The 22,920-nt window shown below is 35.1% G+C and overlaps 2 protein-coding genes across 11 annotated transcripts in view; one reads left to right on the forward strand and one right to left on the reverse strand.

Moving 5' to 3' along the window:
- MMS22L (MMS22 like, DNA repair protein) overlaps positions 1-17,842 on the forward strand; it is a 125,621-nt gene extending 107,779 nt beyond the window's left edge. For all 3 annotated transcript variants that reach the window (XM_026511769.4, XM_057311174.1, XM_044388868.3), the window contains 4 exons: positions 1,716-1,879; positions 11,493-11,589; positions 12,993-13,160; positions 13,872-17,842. In XM_026511769.4, coding sequence (XP_026367554.2) covers positions 1,716-1,879; positions 11,493-11,589; positions 12,993-13,160; positions 13,872-13,953 — 511 coding nt within the window. In that variant the 3' untranslated portion in view covers positions 13,954-17,842. The remainder of the gene's footprint in view (positions 1-1,715; positions 1,880-11,492; positions 11,590-12,992; positions 13,161-13,871) is intronic.
- Positions 16,878-22,920, reverse strand: part of KLHL32 (kelch like family member 32) — a 253,190-nt gene continuing 247,147 nt past the window's right edge. For all 8 annotated transcript variants that reach the window (XM_026511771.4, XM_026511772.4, XM_048225964.2 and 5 more), the window contains one exon: positions 16,878-20,720. In XM_026511771.4, coding sequence (XP_026367556.1) covers positions 20,559-20,720 — 162 coding nt within the window. In that variant the 3' untranslated portion in view covers positions 16,878-20,558. The remainder of the gene's footprint in view (positions 20,721-22,920) is intronic.

Here is a 22,920-nt window from a genome sequence, read left to right on the forward strand (position 1 = left end):
CATCATATGCAAACCCTAATGAGATTGGTTTAGTTATTGCCCTTTCAAAATGCTTTACATTTCCCTACATCATAGTTTTGTTCATACCATTTTTCCATTAAAATGCCATGCCTTTGTGCTAACTTCAGCCTAGATTTTATAAGACCTATACCTAATATCTCTGTGTACTATGATGCCTCTTGCCTTCTTCTGAAGTCATGTGCTCTGTTAAGATTTCATTCACAGAATTGTAATATTTTGGCCTTACTCGTATCTGAATTTCCAACAAGACCGTGGTAGTCTACCACTATATTTGAGACATTATATAAGTAATTGCAGTACAAACCAAATGACAAGTGCTAAAGTGAAATTTTTAAGGCCGTAAAATTGTTTTAAAGCCCACTGTTTAGAATCTTGGCTGCTTTTGTTGACTTTCCTGTTTACCAGGGAAAACATTTTTCTCATGATTTCTAGTTGAAGACCCAAAAATTTAACAGTTCCTTTTTTCTGTGTTTTAACTGCTCAGGAAGGAAATAGATTGCCTCCTATGCCTCCCTCCATTCCATGCTCCTCAACCCCTGCAGTTCCCCTTCTTTGTTAAGGCTCCTTCCTGAGAATTCTGGGATTATTTTCAAAGCACCTATCACATTATAATAGCCCTTTTATTTATTTATTTATGTTTTTGCTTGTCCAACTTTTCCACTAGACAGTGAACCCATTGCCTTCAGAGACCATATTTAACTTAACTTTTCATTCTTACACTTGCACACTAAATGTTTAAGGAATTCAACAGTGAACAAAAAAGACAAAATCCTTGTCCTCAAAGATTGAATGAATCTATAATATATAATATTTGTTGGAAGTCACGGTATGGATTAGAAATGATGATGAAGACACAGTTCCTGCCTTAAAAACTTTATAATCCTTAGTGATTTCCATGACTCATTTTGGCAAACTTTATTGCTTTGCAAATACATATGAATGTCTAGCTTAGATTTAGCTGTATATGATAATTTTTCATGTTGTCTAGACCTTTTAGAAACTGTGCAATTCCCACTTTCATTTATTCACTTAAATGTATATTGAATACCTATTATAAGCTAACACCTGCATAAGAGGTAGAGATATAAAAATGAGTAAGATAAATTATCTTTATGATCTCTGTTGACTTATACTGCTGAAATTTGTTTTGCTTTGAGAGAAGATATTAAATCCTAAATTACCTCTGATTTTTTTACTTCCTAAGAGAAGAAGAGAAGTAAAGCTGGAATGGGAAGCTAAACTCCTGTTACTGATTTGGAAAAATAAGACCCTTACCAAATCCCTAAATAAATAAATGTGAGGAGAGATTTCTTTATGCAAATTTGACATTAAAGAAAATGTTGCATTGTTGAGGAGCTGATAGATGAGATCGGGCTCATATTAGAAAAGGAAAAAAAAACAAATTAACAATTAGGTTTTCATTTGGGTTTCGATTAAGTTCATTTAGAGATCAGGTTGTTTTAAATTTAGTTTGTGTCTGTATTCTACTTTGGCCCTTATAACAGAGTGGGGATGTGCAGTCATTGCTCCTAAATTTTATGTTTGAGGATAGCATGGTAAAATATACATATTTTTTTAATTGTGCTTTATTAATTTGGGGAGTAAAATTTGTCAGGGTCTTTAAAGTATATGACATTGATTCTGCTCGTTGAAACTTTAACTAGAAGAAAAAACAAAATTGTGCTTCTTTTTAGGAAGTCCTACTTTGAGTGTAAAGGGTCCTTGCTCCCTCCTCGCTTAGCCTCTCTTCTGGCCTTCATCCTGCAGCTCTGCAAAGAAACTAGCATAGACATTTCTGAGGTTGAACTGCTCCTCCCTGGCGTCTTAAAATGCTTGGTGTTGGCCAGTGAACCCCAAGGTTAGTTTGAATCTGTGTTTGTTATACTTTTCTTTATGTAATATCAGTTTCTATATATTGTGGCTAAAAAGCAAACTCCAGTGGATAGCTGAAGTTGGGCATGATAAAATAGTTAAAAACTGACATGTTTCAGTGTAGTTTACTTCTGTTTTGTTTTTTCCCCCAAGGCAAACAGTTTATTTAAGGGCTCCTTCCTCTGATTAGACTTGTTAACCTTTTAAAAAGTATTTGTTTAATCTGACTGCCGTATTAAATCAACTTGTTACCTATCATGTGGTGAGGGGTCAGCCTAAGTTCTTCTGTTCAGGTTTCTGCTAGAATATCTAAGCTGATTTCACGGGGAAACCTGGAAGGATCCTTTGATCCTAGTCCTTTTGTTTTCAGTCTCATCAGCCTTACTGCAAGGGATCTCTTTAAAATATCATTTATTTCATCCCCACTGTGAGTAGCATGCTTTAATAAGCTTATTGAGAATATGCAGAGTAGTAGCCATAGTTCTATCCTGAAGGAGTTTTTAATGTAAATAGGATGCTGTGTGTGTAAGTGTGTGCATGTTATCATTATAATGTGATTGTTCAGGGCAGGGCTTCTCAAATGCTTCTACCTAAGTACTTCTAACTGCTGTGATAAGTGAGTGCAATGTGTATCCTGAAGAATCGGAGGGCAGCACCCAAAGTGGGAGCTGAAAGCTCAAATAGCTCTTTGAAATGTTCTGTTTTATCTCAAATTTTATGCAAATTTTGTTTAAATCTGTATTTAATAATTAAAATGGGGTGTTTTTTTGTTTTTGTTTTTGTTTTCCTGCTCCCAAATTTGGTTTTACAAAAAATATGTTATGGTGTGTTAATATAGAATGCCCTTACCTGGCGCTTGGGTGGCTCAGTTGTTAAAGCGTCTGCCTTCGGCTCAGGGCGCGATCCCAGGGTCCTGGGATTGAGCCCCGCATCGGGCTCCCTGCTCCGCTGGGAACCTGCTTCTTCCTCTCCCACTCCCCCTGCTTGTGTTCCCTCTCTCACTGGCTGTCTCTTTCTCTGTCAAATAAATAAATAAAATCTTAAAAAAAAAAAAAAAAAAGAATGCCCTTACCTGATAGTAGCATCTCTGCACTGAAAAATACCCAGATGGACCCCAGAGTCTTCTTTAGAAAGTGTGTCCTCGTTGAAAAGTTATGTGTCCTTTCAGTGAAAGCCTATTGTGTACAAGACAATCTGTTGAGAGGAAGCAGTCAGTATAAAATTTTAGCTAGCCTCTTGTTTTGGTGATAGTGATATTTATCAGGAAGGAGGCCAGAGTGCGGAAGATGAATTTGGCTGCTCACATCTAGCTGGTGAGTGCATCACATGCTCCAGGTGGGTAGAATGCAGAATTGCCTACCTCTGCATTGTTGTCTTGGTAAGCTGAGGAAGCAATATTAAACACAAATCTGTGTGCGCGCCTGAGAGAAAATTCTTGCTCTCCTTGTAGTCTCAATGTGTAAAGGAATAATTTGTAAAATCACAGAAAGTTAGTGTTACTAAGTGACTCAGCAAGCCCACTCCTAGGTATACGCCCAAGAGCATTTTAAGCGTACCATCCTGTCAAAAACCCGTACTCAAGAGCCTAAAAAGTTCCACTTCTGGCATGATAACATAAGGAGCTCTGCTGACCTACTCCCCAGCAAAACTGGTGGAAAGTATTTAAAAGAAAGCATTTAAATTCTCTGAAAATAGTCCTAAGGGTATATAGCAAATGGAGATATATTTATTTAAGAAAATCTAAAACTTGGTAAAGCAGCAGGAACCTGTGGTATTTGAATCAAGACCACTACCTTCTTCACTTCTCCCAGCTCAGTAAGACAGAAACTCTACTCCGGACCAATAGATCCAAGAACATAGGGCTTTTTCTCTCCCCAGCTCCCAGTAGGAGGGCTATCATCCTGTGAGAGGCAGGATATCAATATTTCTCATCCTGCCCTCAAGCTACGTGATGCTGAGGTTATATTTCAGGCAAGTGTGGCTGAGAGGTGGGGGTTCTGTTCTTTCCCTCAGCCCCCAGTCATCCTTGCCACAGCTTAAAGGTGTGAATTCCTGCCAAGTGAAGCAAGTTGAGGATGCCTGGGGCTGCTGCTTCTCCTCCACAAGTACTCAGTTCCTGCAGTGGGTATGTCACTCAACAAATAGTGGGCACCATTGTCCCGTCCCCAGCACCAGAGCCATGCCTCTGAGTTTCTTCCTGGTAGAGGCAGAGGGAGGAGAAGCAGACCATAGAACAAACAACTCTTGAATCTCTCCCAAAGGAACCGACTTCATTTGCAAATCAGTGTGAAAAAGTTGAAGCTTAAGGGTGCTGTCAACAACAGTGGAGTTTGTGGTGATAGGCAATAGATAGGAGAATAATAGAGTCATTGGATATATAGGCTGATCTATGGACACCCTAGTTTGGTGAGAGAATGGTAAAAGAGACAGCTGGAAAGAGCCCTTGGATCAGAACAAATCTCAAACATTGCCCACGGCAACTGTCTCTTTAGAAAAGCCCGAACTTGGTAAGATCAGTCTATACCGAATTTATGCCCCTGGGCATTATAAAAAACAATAGAGTTATCAGCTTTGATTAGTGGAGCTTCACAGCTGAGCGTGGTCAGAGAAAGGGACAGAGGGACCCTGTCAAAACCACTGTCTTAGGATGGAGGTTATACCAGCTTTGGGCAATGTTAGAGGCTTTACAGCAGGGGCGGGGGGAGAGAAGGGGAAAAAGTAGACATCACTAAAAAATGTCCAACTTTCAACAACAAAAAATCGCAAGACAGGCAAAGAAACAAAAGTATGATCCATATACTGGGGAAAAAAGCAGGCAACAGAAACTGCCAGTGAGAGCAATCAGATCCCGGATTTAATAGGCAAAGACTTCAAAGTAGCCATTATAAGTATGTTCAAAGAACTCAAGAAAAGCATCATTAACAAAATAAAGGAAGGTATGATGACATTGTCACATCAAATAAAGGATATCAGTAAAGAGACAGAAATTATTAAAAAAAAAAAAAAAAAACCACACGGAGATTATGAAGTTAAAAAGTACAAGAGCTGAACTGAAAAATTCACTAGAGGGGCTCATTAATGGATTTGAATTGGCAAAAGAAAGAATTAACAAACTTGAAGATAGATGGCTAGAGATTATGCAGTCTGAAAAAAAAATGATGAAAAATGAACAGAGCTTTAGAAAAATGTGGGATACCATTAAGTGCACCATCATACATATAATGCCAGAAGAGGGCAGAAAAGAGCAGAAAAAATATTTGAAGAAATAATGGCTGAAAATTTCGCAAATTTATTAATAAACAGTAGCCTATACATTCAGGAAGCTCAGCTAATTCCAAATAAGATAAACTCAAAATTTCCACAATGAGATGCATCATGGTAAAAATGCTGAAGGTCAAAGGCAAAGAGAAAATCTTTAAGGCATCAAGAGAAAGATGACTCATCGTTTACCACAGAACCCTGAATAGGTCAACAGCTAACTTCTCAGCAGAATTAATGGAGGCCAGCGGCAGTGGGGTAACACTTAGTGATCAAAGAAAAAGCTGTCAGCCAAGAATCCTCTATTCTGCAAAACTGCTACCTTTCAAAAGTGAAGATAAAATAAAAACGTTCCCAGATAAAAATTGAGAATTTGTTGCTAGTGGACTGGCCTTATAAAAAAGGAAATTCTTTTTAAAAAATAAATAAAAGGAAATTCTTCAGAATGAAAGCCAAGTGACCCCACACAAGACAAAGAACACCAGTAAGGCAATTATGTAATTGTAAAAGACAGCATAAATACACATTTCTTTACCATCATTCTCTTAATAGGCTTAAAAAGCAGTTGTATAAGATGATATATAAAAAAAAGTGATATGTACATAATGTATGATTGGGCCTATAACATAGAAATGCAGTATATTTACCAGTATCGGTACAAAGGAGGTGGTGGGAGCAAAGCTGTATTGGGCTAATAAGGAAATGACTCCAAATGATAACTCGAATAGACAGGAACAATTATGAAAGAACCAGAAATGATCAATAAGGTTAGTGTCACAAAAGCGAAAATATAGACTTGCTCTCCTCCTCTTTTTCTTTAGCTTTTTTGAAAGACATAAAATTATATAAAATAAAAATAACTAGATATTGTTGGGTTTGTAACATTTGCAAAGATAATATGTATAAAAATAATACCACAAAAAAGGGAAAGGGGAATAGAGTTATGTAAGAGTAATGTTTCTGTATTTCACTGGAATTAAATTTGTGTAAATCTGAAACTCTGATAAGATGTACATGGTAAGCCTAGAGCAACTCCTAAGAAAATAATTCAAAACCAATGAAAAATCATTTAAGAAATTAAAATGCTATGTTTTAAAATGTGCACATAATGCAGAACAAAAGCAGTAAAGGAGATGAGAGGAACAAAAAACAAGACATTTAGAAAACAAAAGGTAAAATGACTGATGCAAATCCATCTATATCTACAGTAACAATAGTTGTGAAAGGACTGAACAAACTAATCAAAAGTAGAGATCATTGGGGCGCCTGGGTGGCACAGCGGTTAAGCGCCTGCCTTTGGCTCAGGGCGTGATCCCGGCGTTATGGGATCGAGCCCCACGTCAGGCTGCTCCGCTATGAGCCTGCTTCTTCCTCTCCCACTCCCCCTGCTTGTGTTCCCTCTCTCGCTGGCTGTCGCTATCTCTGTCGAATAAATAAATAAAATCTTTAAAAAAAAAAAAATAGAGATCATTGGAATGGATCAAAATAAAAAGATCTACCTATATTCTATATGCAGGAAATACTTTAGATTCAAAGGTTAAAATAGTAAAAGGAAAGAAAAAACACATCATGGAAGGTATAACCATAGAAAGCTGGAGTAGCTGTATTAAGATCAGACAATATAGACATTAGACCAAAAAGTCGTTACCTAGAATTAGAGGTGTTTTATAATGATAAAAGGGTCACTATATTTAACAACTGTAAACGTGCATCTAACAAGAGAGTACCAAAATATGAGACGAAAAAACGGGGAGAAATGGAGAAAGAGACAGTTCAGTAGTAATATTTGGAGGACTTTGGGTTTCTACTTCAACATGTAAAGAGCTTGAAAGTCCTCACTCTCACGTGACCTCACAACAAGCAAACAAATCTGAACAGACTGAAAATAGCTCTTCTTCAGTGCATTAGGGTCGAAGTCATAGAGCAAACTGCCACCCCCAAAACTTACATGTGTGGTAGATATTAATCCAGCAATCTTAATAATCATTTTAAATGTGAATGATTTACATAAGCCAGTTAAATGACTGAGACTGACAGTGGATAAAAAACAAAGCCCAACTGTATGTTACCCAAAAGAAACCTATTTTGAGTGTGAAGACACAGATAAATTAAAAGTAAAGGGATGAGAAAAATACTAGCACAGTTCAAAACAAAGCTGTAGTAGCTGTATTAATTTCAAACAAAGACTTCAGAACAATAAGGAATAAAAAGGGACATGTAATGACAGACTGGGAATAGAGAGAACTGCTTCAGTCTGATGCAGGACATCTATGAAAATCCTATAGCTAGCGTCCTACTTAATGGTGAAAGATTAGATGCTTTTCCCCTAAGATTAGCAACAAGACAAGGATGTCCACTTTTGCCACTTCTAGTCAATATTGAACGAGAAGTCCTACTCAGGGCAAGAAAACTAAGTAAAAGGCATCTAGATTGAAAAGGAAGTAAAACTATCCCTATCAGTAGATGATCTGATCTTGTATATACAAAATCCTAAGTACTCTAATAAAAGGTATTAGAACTAATAAACAAGTTCAGTAAGATTACAGGATACAAAAACGAGACATGAAAATCAATTGCATTCCTATATACTTTCAATGAAAATCTGAAAACAAAATTAAGAAAATGATTCCATTTACAATAGCATTTTTTAAAAACCCAAGTAGGAATAAATTTAAGAAAAGAAAAATACAAACTTAAGATCTGAAAACTACCAAACATTATTGAAAGAAATTAGAGAATATCTAAATAAATGGAAAAACATTCCATTTCATGGATCAGAAGTAATATTAAGGTAGTGACACTCCCCAAACTGATCTACAAATAGTGTAACTCCAGAATAGCCGAAACAATCTTGAAAAAGAACAGGGCACCCTGGGCGGCCCAGTTGGTTGAGCATCTGACTCATTGTTTCAGCTCAGGTCATGATCTCAGGGTCAGGAGATCAAGTCCTACATCGGGCTCCATGCTCAGTGAGGAGTCTGTTTGAGATTCTCTCCTTCTCCCTCTCCCTCTCCCCTTACCCCACTTATATTTTCCCACTCTCTCAAATAAGTCTTAAAAAATAAGAAGAAGGACAAAGTTGGAAGACATACTTTCCAATTTCAAAGCTTAGTACAAACCAACTGTAATCAAGACAGTGTGGTACTGGCAGAAAGATAGACATGGATCAATGAATTAGAATTGGGAGTCCACAAATAAACCCGTATGTCTGCGGTAAATAGACTTTTTTTGACAAGGATGCCAAGATGATTCAGTGCTGAGAAAATAGTATTTCAACAAATTGTGCCAGGTCAAATGGATATCCACATGCAAAGGAATGAAGTTATACCTTTACTTCACACCATATGCAAAAATTAACTCAAAGAAGATCATAGACCTAAATGAGGTAAAACTATAAAACTCATAGAAAAAAAGCATAGTAGTAAATCTTCATGACCTTGGATTTGTCAGTGACTTCTTAGATACGACAACAAAAGCATAAGGTAAGAGATAAATTGGACTAATCCAAATTAAAAACTTTTGTGCTTCAAAGGACAATCAAGAAAGTAAAAACCCACAGAATGGAAGAATATATTTGCAAATCATTTATATGATAAGGAAGTTTTACCTGGAATATATAAACTATTATAATTCAGTAATAAAAAATATTTAAAAGTAGGCAAAGAATTTGAATAGACATTTCTCCAAAGAATAAAACAAATGGCTAATAAGCACCTGAAAAGGTGCCCAGCATCATTAGTCATCAGGGAAATGCAAATCAAAACCACAGTGAGATACCACTTCATACTCACTAGGTTGGCTGTTATGGAAAAAGTCAGATAAATAACAAGGTTTGGCAAAAACATGGAGAAATCAGAACCCTCAATTACTGCTATTGGGAATGTAAAATAGTATAGACACTTGGCAAAATAGTCTGGTCATTCCTCAGATGGTTAAACGTAGAGGTACTCTGTGACCTAGCAATGTCACTCCTAGGTACATACCCAAGATTAATGAAAACATATGTCCACACAGAAATTTGTTTATTCATGTTTATAGCAGTGTTATTCATAGTAGCCAAAAGGTAGACTGTCCATCAGCTGACAGATGGATTTTTCTAAATGTGATATATCTGTACAATGGAATATTATTTGGCCATAAAAAGGAATTAAGTACTGCTACATGCTACACAACATGGGTGAACCTTGAAAACATTATTCTATGTGAAAGAATCCAGTTACAAAAGACCACATATTACATGATTCCATTTATATGAAATGTCCAGAATATGAAACCTGTAGAGGTGGAAAGTAGATTTGGGGTTGCTTTTAGGGTATATCAGAAAATAAGTGATAGCTAAAGACTATCAGGTTTCTTTGCAAAGTAATGAAAATACTCTAAAATTGGCTGTAGTAATGGTTCCACAATTCTGTGACTATACTAAAAATCAGAATTGTACATGTTAAATGGGTGAATTGTATAGAATGTGAATTGACAGTAAAGCTGTTAATGTAAAGAAAAACTAAAAAAACTCAGTTTTTTAAAAAAGTTCAGTTCAATTAAATAAACAAAGATGGCAAATAGTTTTATAAAAAACAAAAACAAAACCACCTGTAACACTGATCCATAGCAGCTTGATTCATAAAAGCTTCAAAATGGAAACAACCCAGATGTCCATCTACCATTGAATGGATAAACACCATGGGATATATCTATACAGTGGAATATTATTTGGCCTTCAAAAGAAATAAAGTATTGATGCATTCTACAACATGGATGAACCTTAAAACATTATGCTAAAGAAGACAGTCACAGAAGACCACATGGAAGGGTGCCTGGGTGGCTCGGTTCATAGTCCGACTCTTGGTTTGGGCTCAGGTCATGATATCATGGTCGTGAGATCGAGCCCCATGTCAGGCACCACGCTCAGCACCCAATCTGCTTGACATTCCCTTTCCCTCTCTCCTTCTTCCCCTCCCCCCGTTCATGCACATTCTCACTCTCAAATAAATAAAATCTTAAAAAAAGAAGAAGACCACATGGTATAGGATTCTATTTATATGACATTTCCAGAAGAGTCAAATCCATAGAGACAAAACATAGATTAGTGGTTGCCAGGGGCTGGGGGAAGAAGAAAGTGGAGAATGACTGTTCAAGAGTATAAAGTTTTTTGGGGAGGTGATGAAATTGCTGTGAAATTAGATAGTAGCGATCCCTTCTCAACTCTATGAATATTCTAAAAACCAGTGAATTATATACTTTAAAAGATTGGTTTCTATGGTATGTAAATTATACCTCAATAAAACTGTTATAATAAAGAAACCCAATGCTTACTATTAATTATCTGTGAAGGCTATTTCTTCATATTCTGGTACTTTTTCCATAGAAGAGCTTTTGGAGATTTTCCAAGGAAATGTCTTTTAAGAAGAACCAGTTATACTGATTTCACAACTATATCTAATATGAGGAGTTATTTGTTCAATAAAGACAAGTATGCTACATCTTCTTTATCCACCCTCCTCATGCCATAGAGAACATTACTAAGTACATATTAATTAATTGAAGTTCATTATGTATCCTGTTTTATTCTCCTGCTATAATGAACTAAGAGTTTCTGAATTATTTTTTGTTCTTAGACAAAGCACTTTCTCTCCAGCTTATATTTAATGTGCCAAAAACAACATAACAAAAATTTAGTAGCATTTGGAACATACCGAATTTTCTATTTTCCTGCTTTATATTTTTCCATTTTTATGTACAAATGCACAATTTCAAATGACTTGATTAAATATTTAAAGAATACAAATGTTCTTTTTGTAACTTTGCTGTCTTTTTTGAAAGGAAGATAGCATCACAAATAGTTGACTTAAGTATGTGTGTATAAATATATATATCTGACTAATTTTGAGTGAAGGTAAATTGTTGGTGGTTTCTAATTTGTTAGAGAGTGGGAGGAATGTGCCTATGAATTTTAAAAAATCAATCTGCTTGTCTGTAACTCAGCTGAATGATTAAATGCTATCTTTTGTCAGTATGTACTGCTTGCAGGATTAGGATGATAAAATGTTTTTGAATTTGGGTTCTTTCTAAGACCTATCTTCACATGTATTTTTTCAGTTATCAGGTTGTAAAAAATAGACTTAAGCTTTTTATATTTTCTTAAAATGGGAGATAAGGAGATAGGGAGGTATACTTCAGTACAAAACAAAAACTCATAACTATTTCATTTTGGAAAATAATAAAAAAAGCTGTATAAACTTTAAGAAAACAACATATTTTTCTAAATTAAGAGTGTTCATAAAAATGGGGACCCAGATGGTCAATTCAGACACAGTGTGTAATGCTATCATTTTTCCTCCTAGTTAAAAGGCTGGCCACAGAGAACCTGCAATACATGGTTAAAGCCTGCCAAGTGGGGTCAGAGGGAGAACCTGCCACCCAGCTGACTTCTGTGTTTAGGTAACTGGAAAATATGCCAACTGGCAAGGGGACTATTGCCAGCCATTTGACAGCCAACATGTTTTTTAAATAACTAATTATCCAAAACATAATGTGTTACTACTTGTTATAGTATTTCAATTATTATATTTTTTTGGCCGTAGTTTTGTTACATTGTGTTGTTCTAGTAAAAAAGACAAAAGTACCAGGGAGGAAGATGAGCGAGCTGACTTAAATTCACCTGAGAATTTGGTGAAGACGACTCCTGCATGTATTGAAGAGACAAAATGGGAGTATGTGGGTCATGATGACAGGTGCACAGGCCCTCATAGCTGCTAAACATGTCACTCAGGATCCAGTGCAGAAGTACGTCACTGGTTTTCTTACCTGCTTTAGATACTGTAGGCCCAGAGGCTTCATTGTGTTTCATCTGTGAAGCATAGACTGTCTGGGAGTAGATGTGATGTTGGCTCCCCAGAATAGTAATGCAACTGGAGGGATGTTGCTTGTGTTTTGTGTTTTGTCGTCGTTTCCTGCCTTGCCTCCTCTAGGGTCTTTCTGTTATAGCAGGATTTTTAAATATGTCTCACAATTTCTACCAGTTCACTTTTATTATATGTATCTCTGCCCTAGCAGTACAGTGTTAAATAACAGGGTCCATTTTCTTCTGTGTTGGTTCTGTGATTCCTCAGTCTGTTTCTTACCACATCATTGGCACTTGTCCATTGGTTACAATGTATTTAAATTGTGATCACATGAAATAAATAGTGGATTTGTAAGAACTGTAAAAACCCCCAAAGAAGAAAAAAATTTAAAAACCCTGTAAAACCCTAAGAGGAAGGATTTTATACAAATGAAGATTGCATGTTTGTTATGTAAAATTTATTAAGCTAGGTGGCTTTTATTTTGTTGGGGGAGAGAGTGGAAATTGCAGGGTTAAAACATACAATTCTTATTATAAAAGCCTCTTCTGGGACTAAAATCTCCTGTTCAGTTAAGGAATATAAAAATATATATTATGAATAACTTGCTTTTCTCATAAAAATATTGATTTATCTAGAAATATGAAGAACTAAGAAATACCTAGGAAACGGGACTCACTTTTTCTATGTCCTTAGCTCAGATTTTGACATGCAAGGAATAGCAGCAAAGTCCCTGGCACTAGATTTTCCTCCTTGTTCTCCCTCCTGGGATCCCAACTCTTCCCTTTTCCTACTAATGCCATCATTCTGGTCGCACTGAAATAAGCCATTTCTGCCCTTTATTTTTAAGTGTTATAAATTGTCTTCATAGGGCATCTGGATTTTTAAGGTAATCTTATGTGAAATGATCTTTCTTGCATTCAGGTTACAGCTGATCATCATATAGATACCAGCCCAAGGAACTTCCCCAGAAGTAATCCTGTGTAACTTGATTACTTTCAGGCATTTTATCCAGGATTATGGTATGAGATACGATTATCAGATTTACGGCATTTTAGAAACAGTGGCAGCATTGGACCAGCGGGTTGTTATCGACTTGCTTTCTACCCTCACTCAGTCTCTGAAGGATTCAGAGCGGAAATGGGGCCTTGGCAGAAATATTGCACAAAGGTATGTTTGGATCATTTGATTACATTCTTTGGGCAATGATTATACAAATCTAGATTCGTTTTCTGGAGATGGCTTATTTTCCCATTCCTAAAAATTTTGGATGCGTTCTTCAAGTTGATGAATGTATCCATACTATGATTGACATAACCATTCACATACTGTTCTTTTCAAAGTGAGCACCTTAGAAAGCTGTGGATTTCAGCAGTGCCTCTATTGCTCAAAACACATTCAGTGCTCCTCGTTGGGAAGGGGACTTTAGAGCCTCAGGTGTCTTGTTTTTGTAATAAAATCCATGGTAGCAAATCTACCGTTTGAGGGTTGCTGGATGTACTGCATCAACTATATCACGTGTATCCAGTGACTAAGAAGAGCGATCCAATTAGATAGTAAGGATTTGGGTCAAAAATAGTAATGGGGCTTTTTTTCATATAGTCTTCTAATCTAATTTCAGGTTGTGCTAGACTGTGAAATAATGCAGCACCATGGAAATAGACCTGTAGTTCCTAAAGAGGTTGTTTTGGAGGAGTCAGCTCTCCTGAGAATTCATATGTTCCAAGTTTGTTAAAGAATCAAAGTACTTTAATCATATAGTGTGGGAGTGGGTGCACGTGTGTGTAGACAGACATTCAGGTAGGCTCAATTTGTAAATACTTAAATGAAAAATTATAGAGAAGTAATAAATATATCTACCTTTCCTTTTTTCTTAAACAGGGAGGCCTATAGCAAACTTTTATCTCACCTAGGACAAGTGGGACAAGATGAAATGCAGAGACTGGAGAGTGATAATACCTAATATATTTTGTGCTTTGCCCTCTCTATTCATTATAACTATCTGAAGCTGCTTTGCACCGCAATTGTATAATGTTCTGTTAAAAATACTTTCTAGGATTTTTTTCCTCACATACCTGTAAGTATAAAGTACATATATAAGGAAATAAAAGTTAAATAAGTGTCTTATTATAGGATCTTTGGAAGTTGGCAAAATTACATTCTCTTTTGAAGAATGTTAGTTAATTTTTTTCTCACTGGGAGTGTCTCTGTGTATGTCTGTGAAGCAGGTCTGTACTGGGTGATCCAGGGACTTGTCACTATAATATGACTTTTTGCCTTAGTGATTTGTGTTTGTTTTATTTCTTACAAGGCATGTTTTAATACGTTTGTTTTCAAATTACCTGACTTTTCTATGGTGGTTTTTATGAAAGGGGGGGTTCAGGAGATGGGATGTATGTTTGTCATCTTTTGTTATACCATGTGTGAAGCTAGTTAAATGCCCGGCCCACTTACCTCTGTGAGGAATGAGGCTGAGTCTGGCTAAATGAATATACAGATAGTATGTAGAATGTTTTAAATTTTAAACCAGCAATGGTTATGCTTAGGTTCCAACAATTGCCAGATTTTTTTTTTCTCCAGTCATCCTTCTTTTGGGAAATTTATGAAAAGATGTATCAAGGGGAAGGATAAGTAAGAGCTTTTAAGAAAAGATAATAAATAATACTCTGAAAAATCTTAAGATTACAAATTAACAGAGGAGGTCTGAGAAGTCAGCTGATTTATCTCCTTGCTCTTCAGTTAGAGCCTCTTATAATTTAGCATCTTATATGTTCACAGGGAACCAGTGTAGTTCAACTCTCTATTTCATCCACATTTTTATTTTACCAGTTGGGCTCCTGTCCTTAACTCCTTTTTGTGGCGAGCATTATTTGGTAAAAGAACTCCAGTCCTGGTGTTGGGAACCCACGTGGGTCTCAAACCCAGCTCTGCTTTATGAACTTGAGCAAGTTACTTAACCTTGCCGAGCCTCAGTTTCTCCATGGAGAAAAAGGAATAATATTCTCTTTCACAGCGTTCTGGGAACAATCAGTTTAATAATGTATGTGAAAATATATTGGTGACGTGTTCTATTTGAGGCATACAGACATGATTACTAATTATTCATGCACAAATGTAAAGAACACCTCTCAGTTTTGTTCCTCTGTCTCTAATATGTCCTAGATGAATGATCTTTTTTTTCAGATTGTGTCTTACATGTCATGTTTGCTAACTTTGAAGTAACTGTTTTCTTCTGGGGACTCTAGACTTTATCATGCTTCTTCTGGGTCCTCCCTTTTCTGGCTCAAAAAGTATCTTTCAAAATGAAATATATTACAGTCCGTGAACTCTAGTTATTAGTCCTCTCCTAACTTTTATCTGTGAATTCTAAACAGATAGTGTATCCCCCCCTCCCCAGGGTTTTCGTGACATACAGATAGTCTATCCCCCCCCCCCCCCAGGTCAACTATCATTACATCAACAAATAGAATGAATAAAAGCCTCTTTAAGGTTACTTAATAGACTTCATAGCAATGAGTTTCTTTTCATTATGATAGTGATTTATTAAACTTGCTTTGCAAGTTTCAGCAAATGAAGTTTAATCTGTTTAAGGTGATGCTTTTAAAGGAGTTACTTATGTGTATATATGTATATATATTTTTTTTATTTTCCAAGTGGGATTGATATCTTTGAGACTCTCACTCCTTAGGATATGAAATGTTTAAAGGCTGAGAAAAGCTGCTTCTGAATCATGCATTAGGGTATATATCTGTAGACGCTAAGAGTAAATAGTTTGTACTTTACAAATCAGTAACAAAAAAACCTAACAATACTTGTATATGTGTATAAACGTGTTTATTTATAAATAAAATTTTAAAGATGCTGTTTTTTTAATTGAAGAAAAAAAATTGACTCACTCATTTCCTTGAAAATCTTCACTGACCCATCACTTATTCCCCTAAATAGCCTGTCATCTCTAGGGCTGCTGCTTCTCCCATTGTAATGTAAGCCATTCTCTTTTGCTGAAATCTGAGACTACGTTCTTGTTTCTCATGTTCTTTGGCCTGACATTTGCATTTTCCTTTATCTTCTCTGCCCTTCCTTAGTGATACAGCTCCTTCCCACACACTGTACTTTGAAAGCATCTTCATGTTCTTTCTTATCCCCAGTGGTAAAATCTGGCCCTTCACTCTGTTTCAACATTCTTCCAGTAGTGAATTGGTAACACTAGGTCATAATTTTATCTCTAAAATCTGTTTCTACTGCTAATTTCTTTCTCAACCCCTCTACTTGGATCCTCCTGAAACCTCAAGGCAACATGTCAAGCTGTGCTTGCTGCCTATTTTAAACTAGCTCCTGCCTTTCTTTTCTACCCAGGGAAGACACTATTTTCCTAAGTCATTTAGTCTTGAAACTTCAGAAACAACTCGGATTCTTGTTCCCCACTTTTAGTCGATCACCAGTGTGGGCTTTTGCTATTTTTGCGATCCTATGCATCCCAACTGCCTTTTCTGTTCGGTGCTGTTGATCTCTTTTTTATCTCATCTCTGATCTCCTTTCCTGCAGTTTAACCTCACACAGTTCTGACATTAGTGTTCCTAAAATATTACTCTCCTCTTGTTACTTTTCTAGTCAAGGATGTCCACTTACTTCCCAGTGTCAGTTAAGCTGATATTCAAACCCTTCAAGCAGGAGACTAGACTACCTTAGAACATCGGCATACCATGTTCATCCGGAGCCTCATTCAGTTTGCCCCCATAAAATACCGCCCCTTCTCTAGAAACCTAAACTTAAGACACTGAAATAGGAAGACAGTTAAAATATTCTAGATACACGAGTATTCCAGTCAAATAATTTCTGTAAAATATACAGATGGAATGTAAAAGAGATGATTGAAGGACAACAGGGTGATAGAAGGACTTTATTAGACATTCAGATTTGGTTATGATTTAAATTTTAATTGAACATTTAATTAGGTTTTCATGGGGGAGTAAAAAACATGGAATACGATCTCTGTACAAAAATCATTCAGTATTGAATTCATTTGCATTAGAAGAGTTTCATACTTTAAAACTTTTATATCTTTATCTATTCCTAGTATATTTTTTCTTAAGCATATTTCACTTTTTCTACCTGGGCATCTATATATATATAAAAAAAAATACGTGTCTGTAGATCGTGTGTTCTTTACCCATTATTATCTTCTTCCATGCTTCATCACAAATTTTTAAAACTACTTTCTTCTTAAAGAATTGTATGTACTTTAACAGAATCTTTGACAGTTTTTATTTTTACTTCCCCTTTGTTAAGATTATCTGTTATATAAAAATTTGACAAGGTTCTGCAATTGGGAAAAGCCTCTAGGAAACCTATCTTCCCTAAATCCTATAGACTTTATGTAAACCTTACATTTTCCAAAAACTGATCTCCTGGACCTACTCCTTCTAGGGTTAAAAATACTACCTTGTCAGTCAAGTGTATAGTGTGCCAATATAAATACTATGCCTTGTTTGCTTAAAACAGTTGGTTTGCGAAGCTAGCAAAGTTAGCATATTTTTTTCACATATTTAATAAGATCTAAGATTTGTATTTTGATTCTGTGATAATCTATATTGCTAAGGTTACCAAAATAAGTACCTCATGATTAGAACTGAATAAAGTTTTTGGTGTGCTAATAGTTATCCAACTTATTGCATTTGTGAATTGTGCTTTCAGAAAGATTCTGGCCATTCTTATATATTCATGTTTATAAGTTAATTATGCCTATAATATATAACTTTTTAATGTATATAATTTACACTGCATCCGTGATTATTCTCCTTTTTTATGACAGATTGGCTATTTGAAAACCAAAATAAAAAATGAACATGTTACCTGGAGGAATAATTTCTATCTTATTCCTGTTTTTATACTCTGTGGTAAAACAATGGAGGTTTTTTCAGTTATTGCAGTAGCTGAAAGAGATACAATATACATGTGGTTAAACTGTGAGGAAAATATGAAGAGAAAAAGCAGGAAAAATATCCTAATCATAACGTAATAGGTATTTTGTTATGAAGTGTCGAAAGAATTTCATTGCACTTTACATTGTTTTAAGAGATTAATGTCTTTGCTGGCTTTTACACAAAGGAACATTCTGCTAATATCTATGTGGTGCTGTCTTCTCTTGTAAAGTCAAGTCTTGAAGTGCTGTTTAAGGTGTTGGAAGTTTTATGATCTAATGGAAATTTAGATTAACTATAAATAGAATATGGTCTATAATTTTGAAGAGTAAAAATGGATGATTACTATAGGATAGCTCACTTAAATGGAAAATATATATTTGAATAGTTTCAATAGAATTTGGTTTATATGACCAACCATAGTTTTCTAGAATTTTTATTAGCTATTAATAATTTGAGGAAAATGATCTAATCATAAGTGTTCTGCATTTTATTTTTCCTTGGAGAGGAATTCTGTACTTTAGATTCTATTCTCTGGCTACAGCATAAAAGATGTTTTCAAAAACTATGCAAAACTTTAAAATTCTCTGAGTTCAATTCTGTAATGTTAGTGAATAACAAACACCTTAAATTTCACCAAGAAGAGGTTTGATTATATGCCAATTTGTTTTAAATGAATAGTTAGAAAAATCTATATAGAAAATATCAGGAGTAAGCTCAGGCTACCTTTTCATTATCAGTCAGGCAAGCTTATTTTTAGACCATTTCCCTTTCATTCATTGGATATAGGATCTGGGATTACAAATGTAATGGTTTTTATAAGGTAAAAACAGCTGGAAGTGAATTCATTTGTCAAATAGAAATTTTAGTAAATCTGAAATACTTCTTGCTTAGGTTCTTGTTGAAAGCTGTCTCAAATACTGGAGTCATTTTCCTGACTTGTTAAGGCATTTAAAATGTTTAGTTTACATGATTTATTCCCTTTAAAGAGACTCTATGATATCAATGAACAGTATCAATTTGCACTTTTCAGAGTTGTAAAATTACTCAAGATTTTTTGGCTAAATCTCTCGGAGGTTTTTTATTTTTTTTTTCCCCCTTTACCACTAGTCTCTCCTTCTGTTCTTTAACCTTGAATAACCAGATTATTATTTGGAAATTAAATTTTTTAGGTATAACAATGTATAAAGTTAGTGAATTTTGTATTTAGGATTAAAAAGGGTTTATGTTTTTATTCACTTCTGATTACCAAAAGTAGTTCCATGAAAAAAATGACAGTTTCCTGTAAGGTAAGGATTGCTGAATAATTAAACTATGCCAAAGGAAAAAACAGTAAAGTTTCCTTTTTAGTAAAGGTGGCTTAGATCCTAACAAGGTTAGGAAAAGGGAAAAAATCATACTTCTTGAATTTATTTTCAAATATGATAATATATATATTGCTATAGACAAAGTAAATCCAGAAACCTCACCTAAATAAGAATTCTTATGCATTATTAAAAGTTTGTAGTAATAAAATATGTATTGGTGGTGGAAAAGAATCCCACAAGTGCTCAAGATTGACATAACCTTTAACAAAGTGGAAAAACTTCTATTAGAATTACCAAGTCTAGGTTCAGATTTATGTCAGAGCACTTTATGGTGCCAAAATTAGTACAACTAATTTTTTTTTTTTAGCTTAAATGTCATTTTTCATTTTTCACTAAATGAGTTTAAAGGAGAGGTTTAAATTATTATTTGAAGCAAGAATTTGTACAGACATGGGAATCTTTGTCTTTGGTAAACTCCCCTTTTCCTTTTCAGAATCATTTATCCCATAGTATGTGTTTCAAGTTCTATTTAGTAATTATTTCAAAAATAATCTCCCCAGTTACAAGGTTCTGAAGACAGTAAAATACCTTGTAATTTGAGTAACTTTTTTCTTAAGCAAAGTACTTGAGAGCATTTGCCTAATCTTCACAAAATTCTTCTGAATTAATACGGAAATCAATAATTATCCTCCCTAAAAAGTGGGAAAACAAGTACTGAAAGGTAAGCACCTTGCCCAGGGTCACAGATTAACCAAGTCGAAAAATATGGATATTCCAGATGCTGTTCTATTATTATTCGTATTACCTTGAATAAAATATGGCATTTAAAATTTTATAATGTCATAATGCTGAGTCTATACTGAGTGGGGCTGGATAATGTTAAAATTTTTAAGAGAAAAATTACAAACCCAGGTTTAAGTAGTAAGGGGATTAACTACTGAATATTTTTTTAAAAGACCATTGACGACAGTACTTCTGAAATAAATAAATTCCTTACTAACATTATTCCTGTTTTCCTAGACAGCACTGATTTAGAAAAAGTATACAAAGAAGGCTTTAAAGAAAGACCCATGGAACAATTATGGACCATTAAGTTGGCATTAAGCTACACCACAGTAAAAGTCATATATATTGTATATTGACACACAAAGAGATGGGTGACAGGAGTTTTCAGTAATGTATTTTAGAAAACTGTTCATTTTTTTGCTAATGTTTATCTGAATATAAGATGTATAAAACAAAACAAGGAAGCATTGAGTCTTTCTTTTCACGCCCAGTATCCAAAAGTGAAGCTTTCCTTTTCCTTCTGTTCATGATAGTCATTAACAAAGCGTTGGCTTTCAGATGGTCCCAATTCTGTGATGAGGCACTTGAAGAGTCTGAAGGTTAGGGCACGTGAAATATGGAGCTGGAAGGAAGCATGCAGCTATTCCATTGGAAGCAAAAGGGAGTGTTGGCCCATAGAATACTTCTTCTTTGCCCTCTCTACTTACATCCACTACCTACAAAAGAAGAGAAGCCTGTATGTCAAAGATGATAGTTCAATATAATTTGCACATAAATATGTAAGTATATACATAAAATGAGGACTACAGTTGAATTCAGTTATGCCACCATGACCATACATACCTTAGGCATTGGGGTTTTTTTTCCCCTCACAATATGGTACCAGAAATATGTATGAAGATCCAGGTAAAGTGCTACTATATACATTTATTTATTTGGGTGTCCACATATATATGTAGATATGTTTATAAAGATTTAATCTTCAGAACACAAGATGAGGTAGGTAGCTTTATCCTCCTTTAATATAAAGATCCTGTGGCTTTAAGCAGCATTACACCAGAGAGACCTGACATATCCATCCAAAAACAGTGGAATACACATTTTCAAATGTACATTATTCTCCAGGATAGATCATATATTACACAAAACAAATCTCAATAAATTTAAGAAGATCGAAATCATATCAAGCATCTTTTCTAACCACAGCAGTACCTAGAAATAAGTTACAAGAACTGGAAAACAAAAACAAAACACAAATACAGATGCTCAACAACATGGTATTAAACCAATGGGTCAATGAAAAAATAAATTCATGGAAAAAAATGTAAATGAAAACATTATGGTACAAAATCTTTGAGACACAGACAAAGCAGTTCTAACAAGGAAGTTTATAGCAATCTCAAGCAACAAGAGAAATCTCAACATAACCTAAAGGATCTAGAAAACAAAGCCCAAAGCTAGTAGAAGGAAGCAAGGGATAAAGATTAGAGTGGAAAAAAACTAAAAAAAGAAAAAGAGCAATAAAAGCAAGAGCTGATTAATGAAAAGATAAGCAAAACTGATAAACCTTCACCCAGACACATCAAGAAAAGACCCAAATAAATCTAGAATTAAAAGAAATACCAACCAACACCACAGATATACAAAGGATTACAAGAACTAACAAACTGGACAACGTGGAAGAAACTGATACATTCTTAGAGACATATAATCTTCTAAAACTAAATCAGGGAGAAAATATGAACTGACCGATTACCAATTCAATTTCATTACTTGTAATCAAACAACTACCAACAAAAACCCAGGACCAGATGGTTTCATAGGGAATTCAACAAACATTTAAACAAGAATTAATGCCTGTTCTCAAACTATTCCACAAATATAGAAAAGGAAGGAAAATATCCAAATATATTCTGTGAGGCCAGTATTAGCCTGATACCAAAACCAGACAAAGACATTACCAAAAAACTACAGGCCAACGTATCTGATGAACATAGATGCAAAAAAAATGCTGAATAAATTAATAAACTGAATTCACCAATACATTAAAAAAATCATGATCAAGTGGGATTTATTGCAGAAATAAAAAGCACTTCAGTATTCACAAGTAAATCAATGTGATAGTTTGCATTAAGAGGAAAGACAAAATCATGATCACCTTGAGAGATGCAGAAAAAGCATTTGACAAAATGCAACGTCCGTTCATCACTCAACAAATTGGGTTTAGAGAGAACACATCTCAACATGATAAACCAAATGTGAAAAACCCACAACCAGCATCATATTGAAAAGTGAAAACCTGAAAGCTTTCCCCCTAAGACCAGGAACAAGACAAGATGCATCCACTCTTGCCAATTTTCAACGTAACACTGGACATCCTAGCTGCAACAATCAGAAAAGAAAAGGCTGAGGCACCCAAATTAGTAAGAAGATAAACTATCATATTACTTAAATACATATTTTCTAATTATACAAAACCCAAGACTCCACCAAAGAACAGATAAATGAATTCAGTAAAATTGCAGTATACAAAATTAATATACAGAAATGTGTTACATTTCTATATACTAATAATGTAGTAGCAGAAAGAGAAATTTTAAAATCCCATTGGAGAATAGTCCAAGATGACGGCTTAGGAAGACCATGAACTCATCTCCTTCACAGACATACCAAATATAAACCTATTTGTAGAGCAATTCCTCCTGAAGGAGAAGTGAGAGCTGACTGAACAGCTTCTGCACAGAAGACCACATAACTGCAAGAGAGTTGAAGACCTATTAATGAAGATAACCCACAGTCCCAACACTGAATAGCAATGGGGAGGGATAGTACTAAGGTACTGTGAGCAGATTCATCTGCCCTAGGGCACAGAAAGAAAGCCACAAAGTAAAAGCAACTAGCCTATAAAGGATCCAG

This window comes from Ursus arctos, unplaced genomic scaffold, assembly GCF_023065955.2.
Source record: "Ursus arctos isolate Adak ecotype North America unplaced genomic scaffold, UrsArc2.0 scaffold_13, whole genome shotgun sequence".
In the NCBI taxonomy this organism is placed as follows: Eukaryota; Metazoa; Chordata; class Mammalia; order Carnivora; family Ursidae; genus Ursus; species Ursus arctos.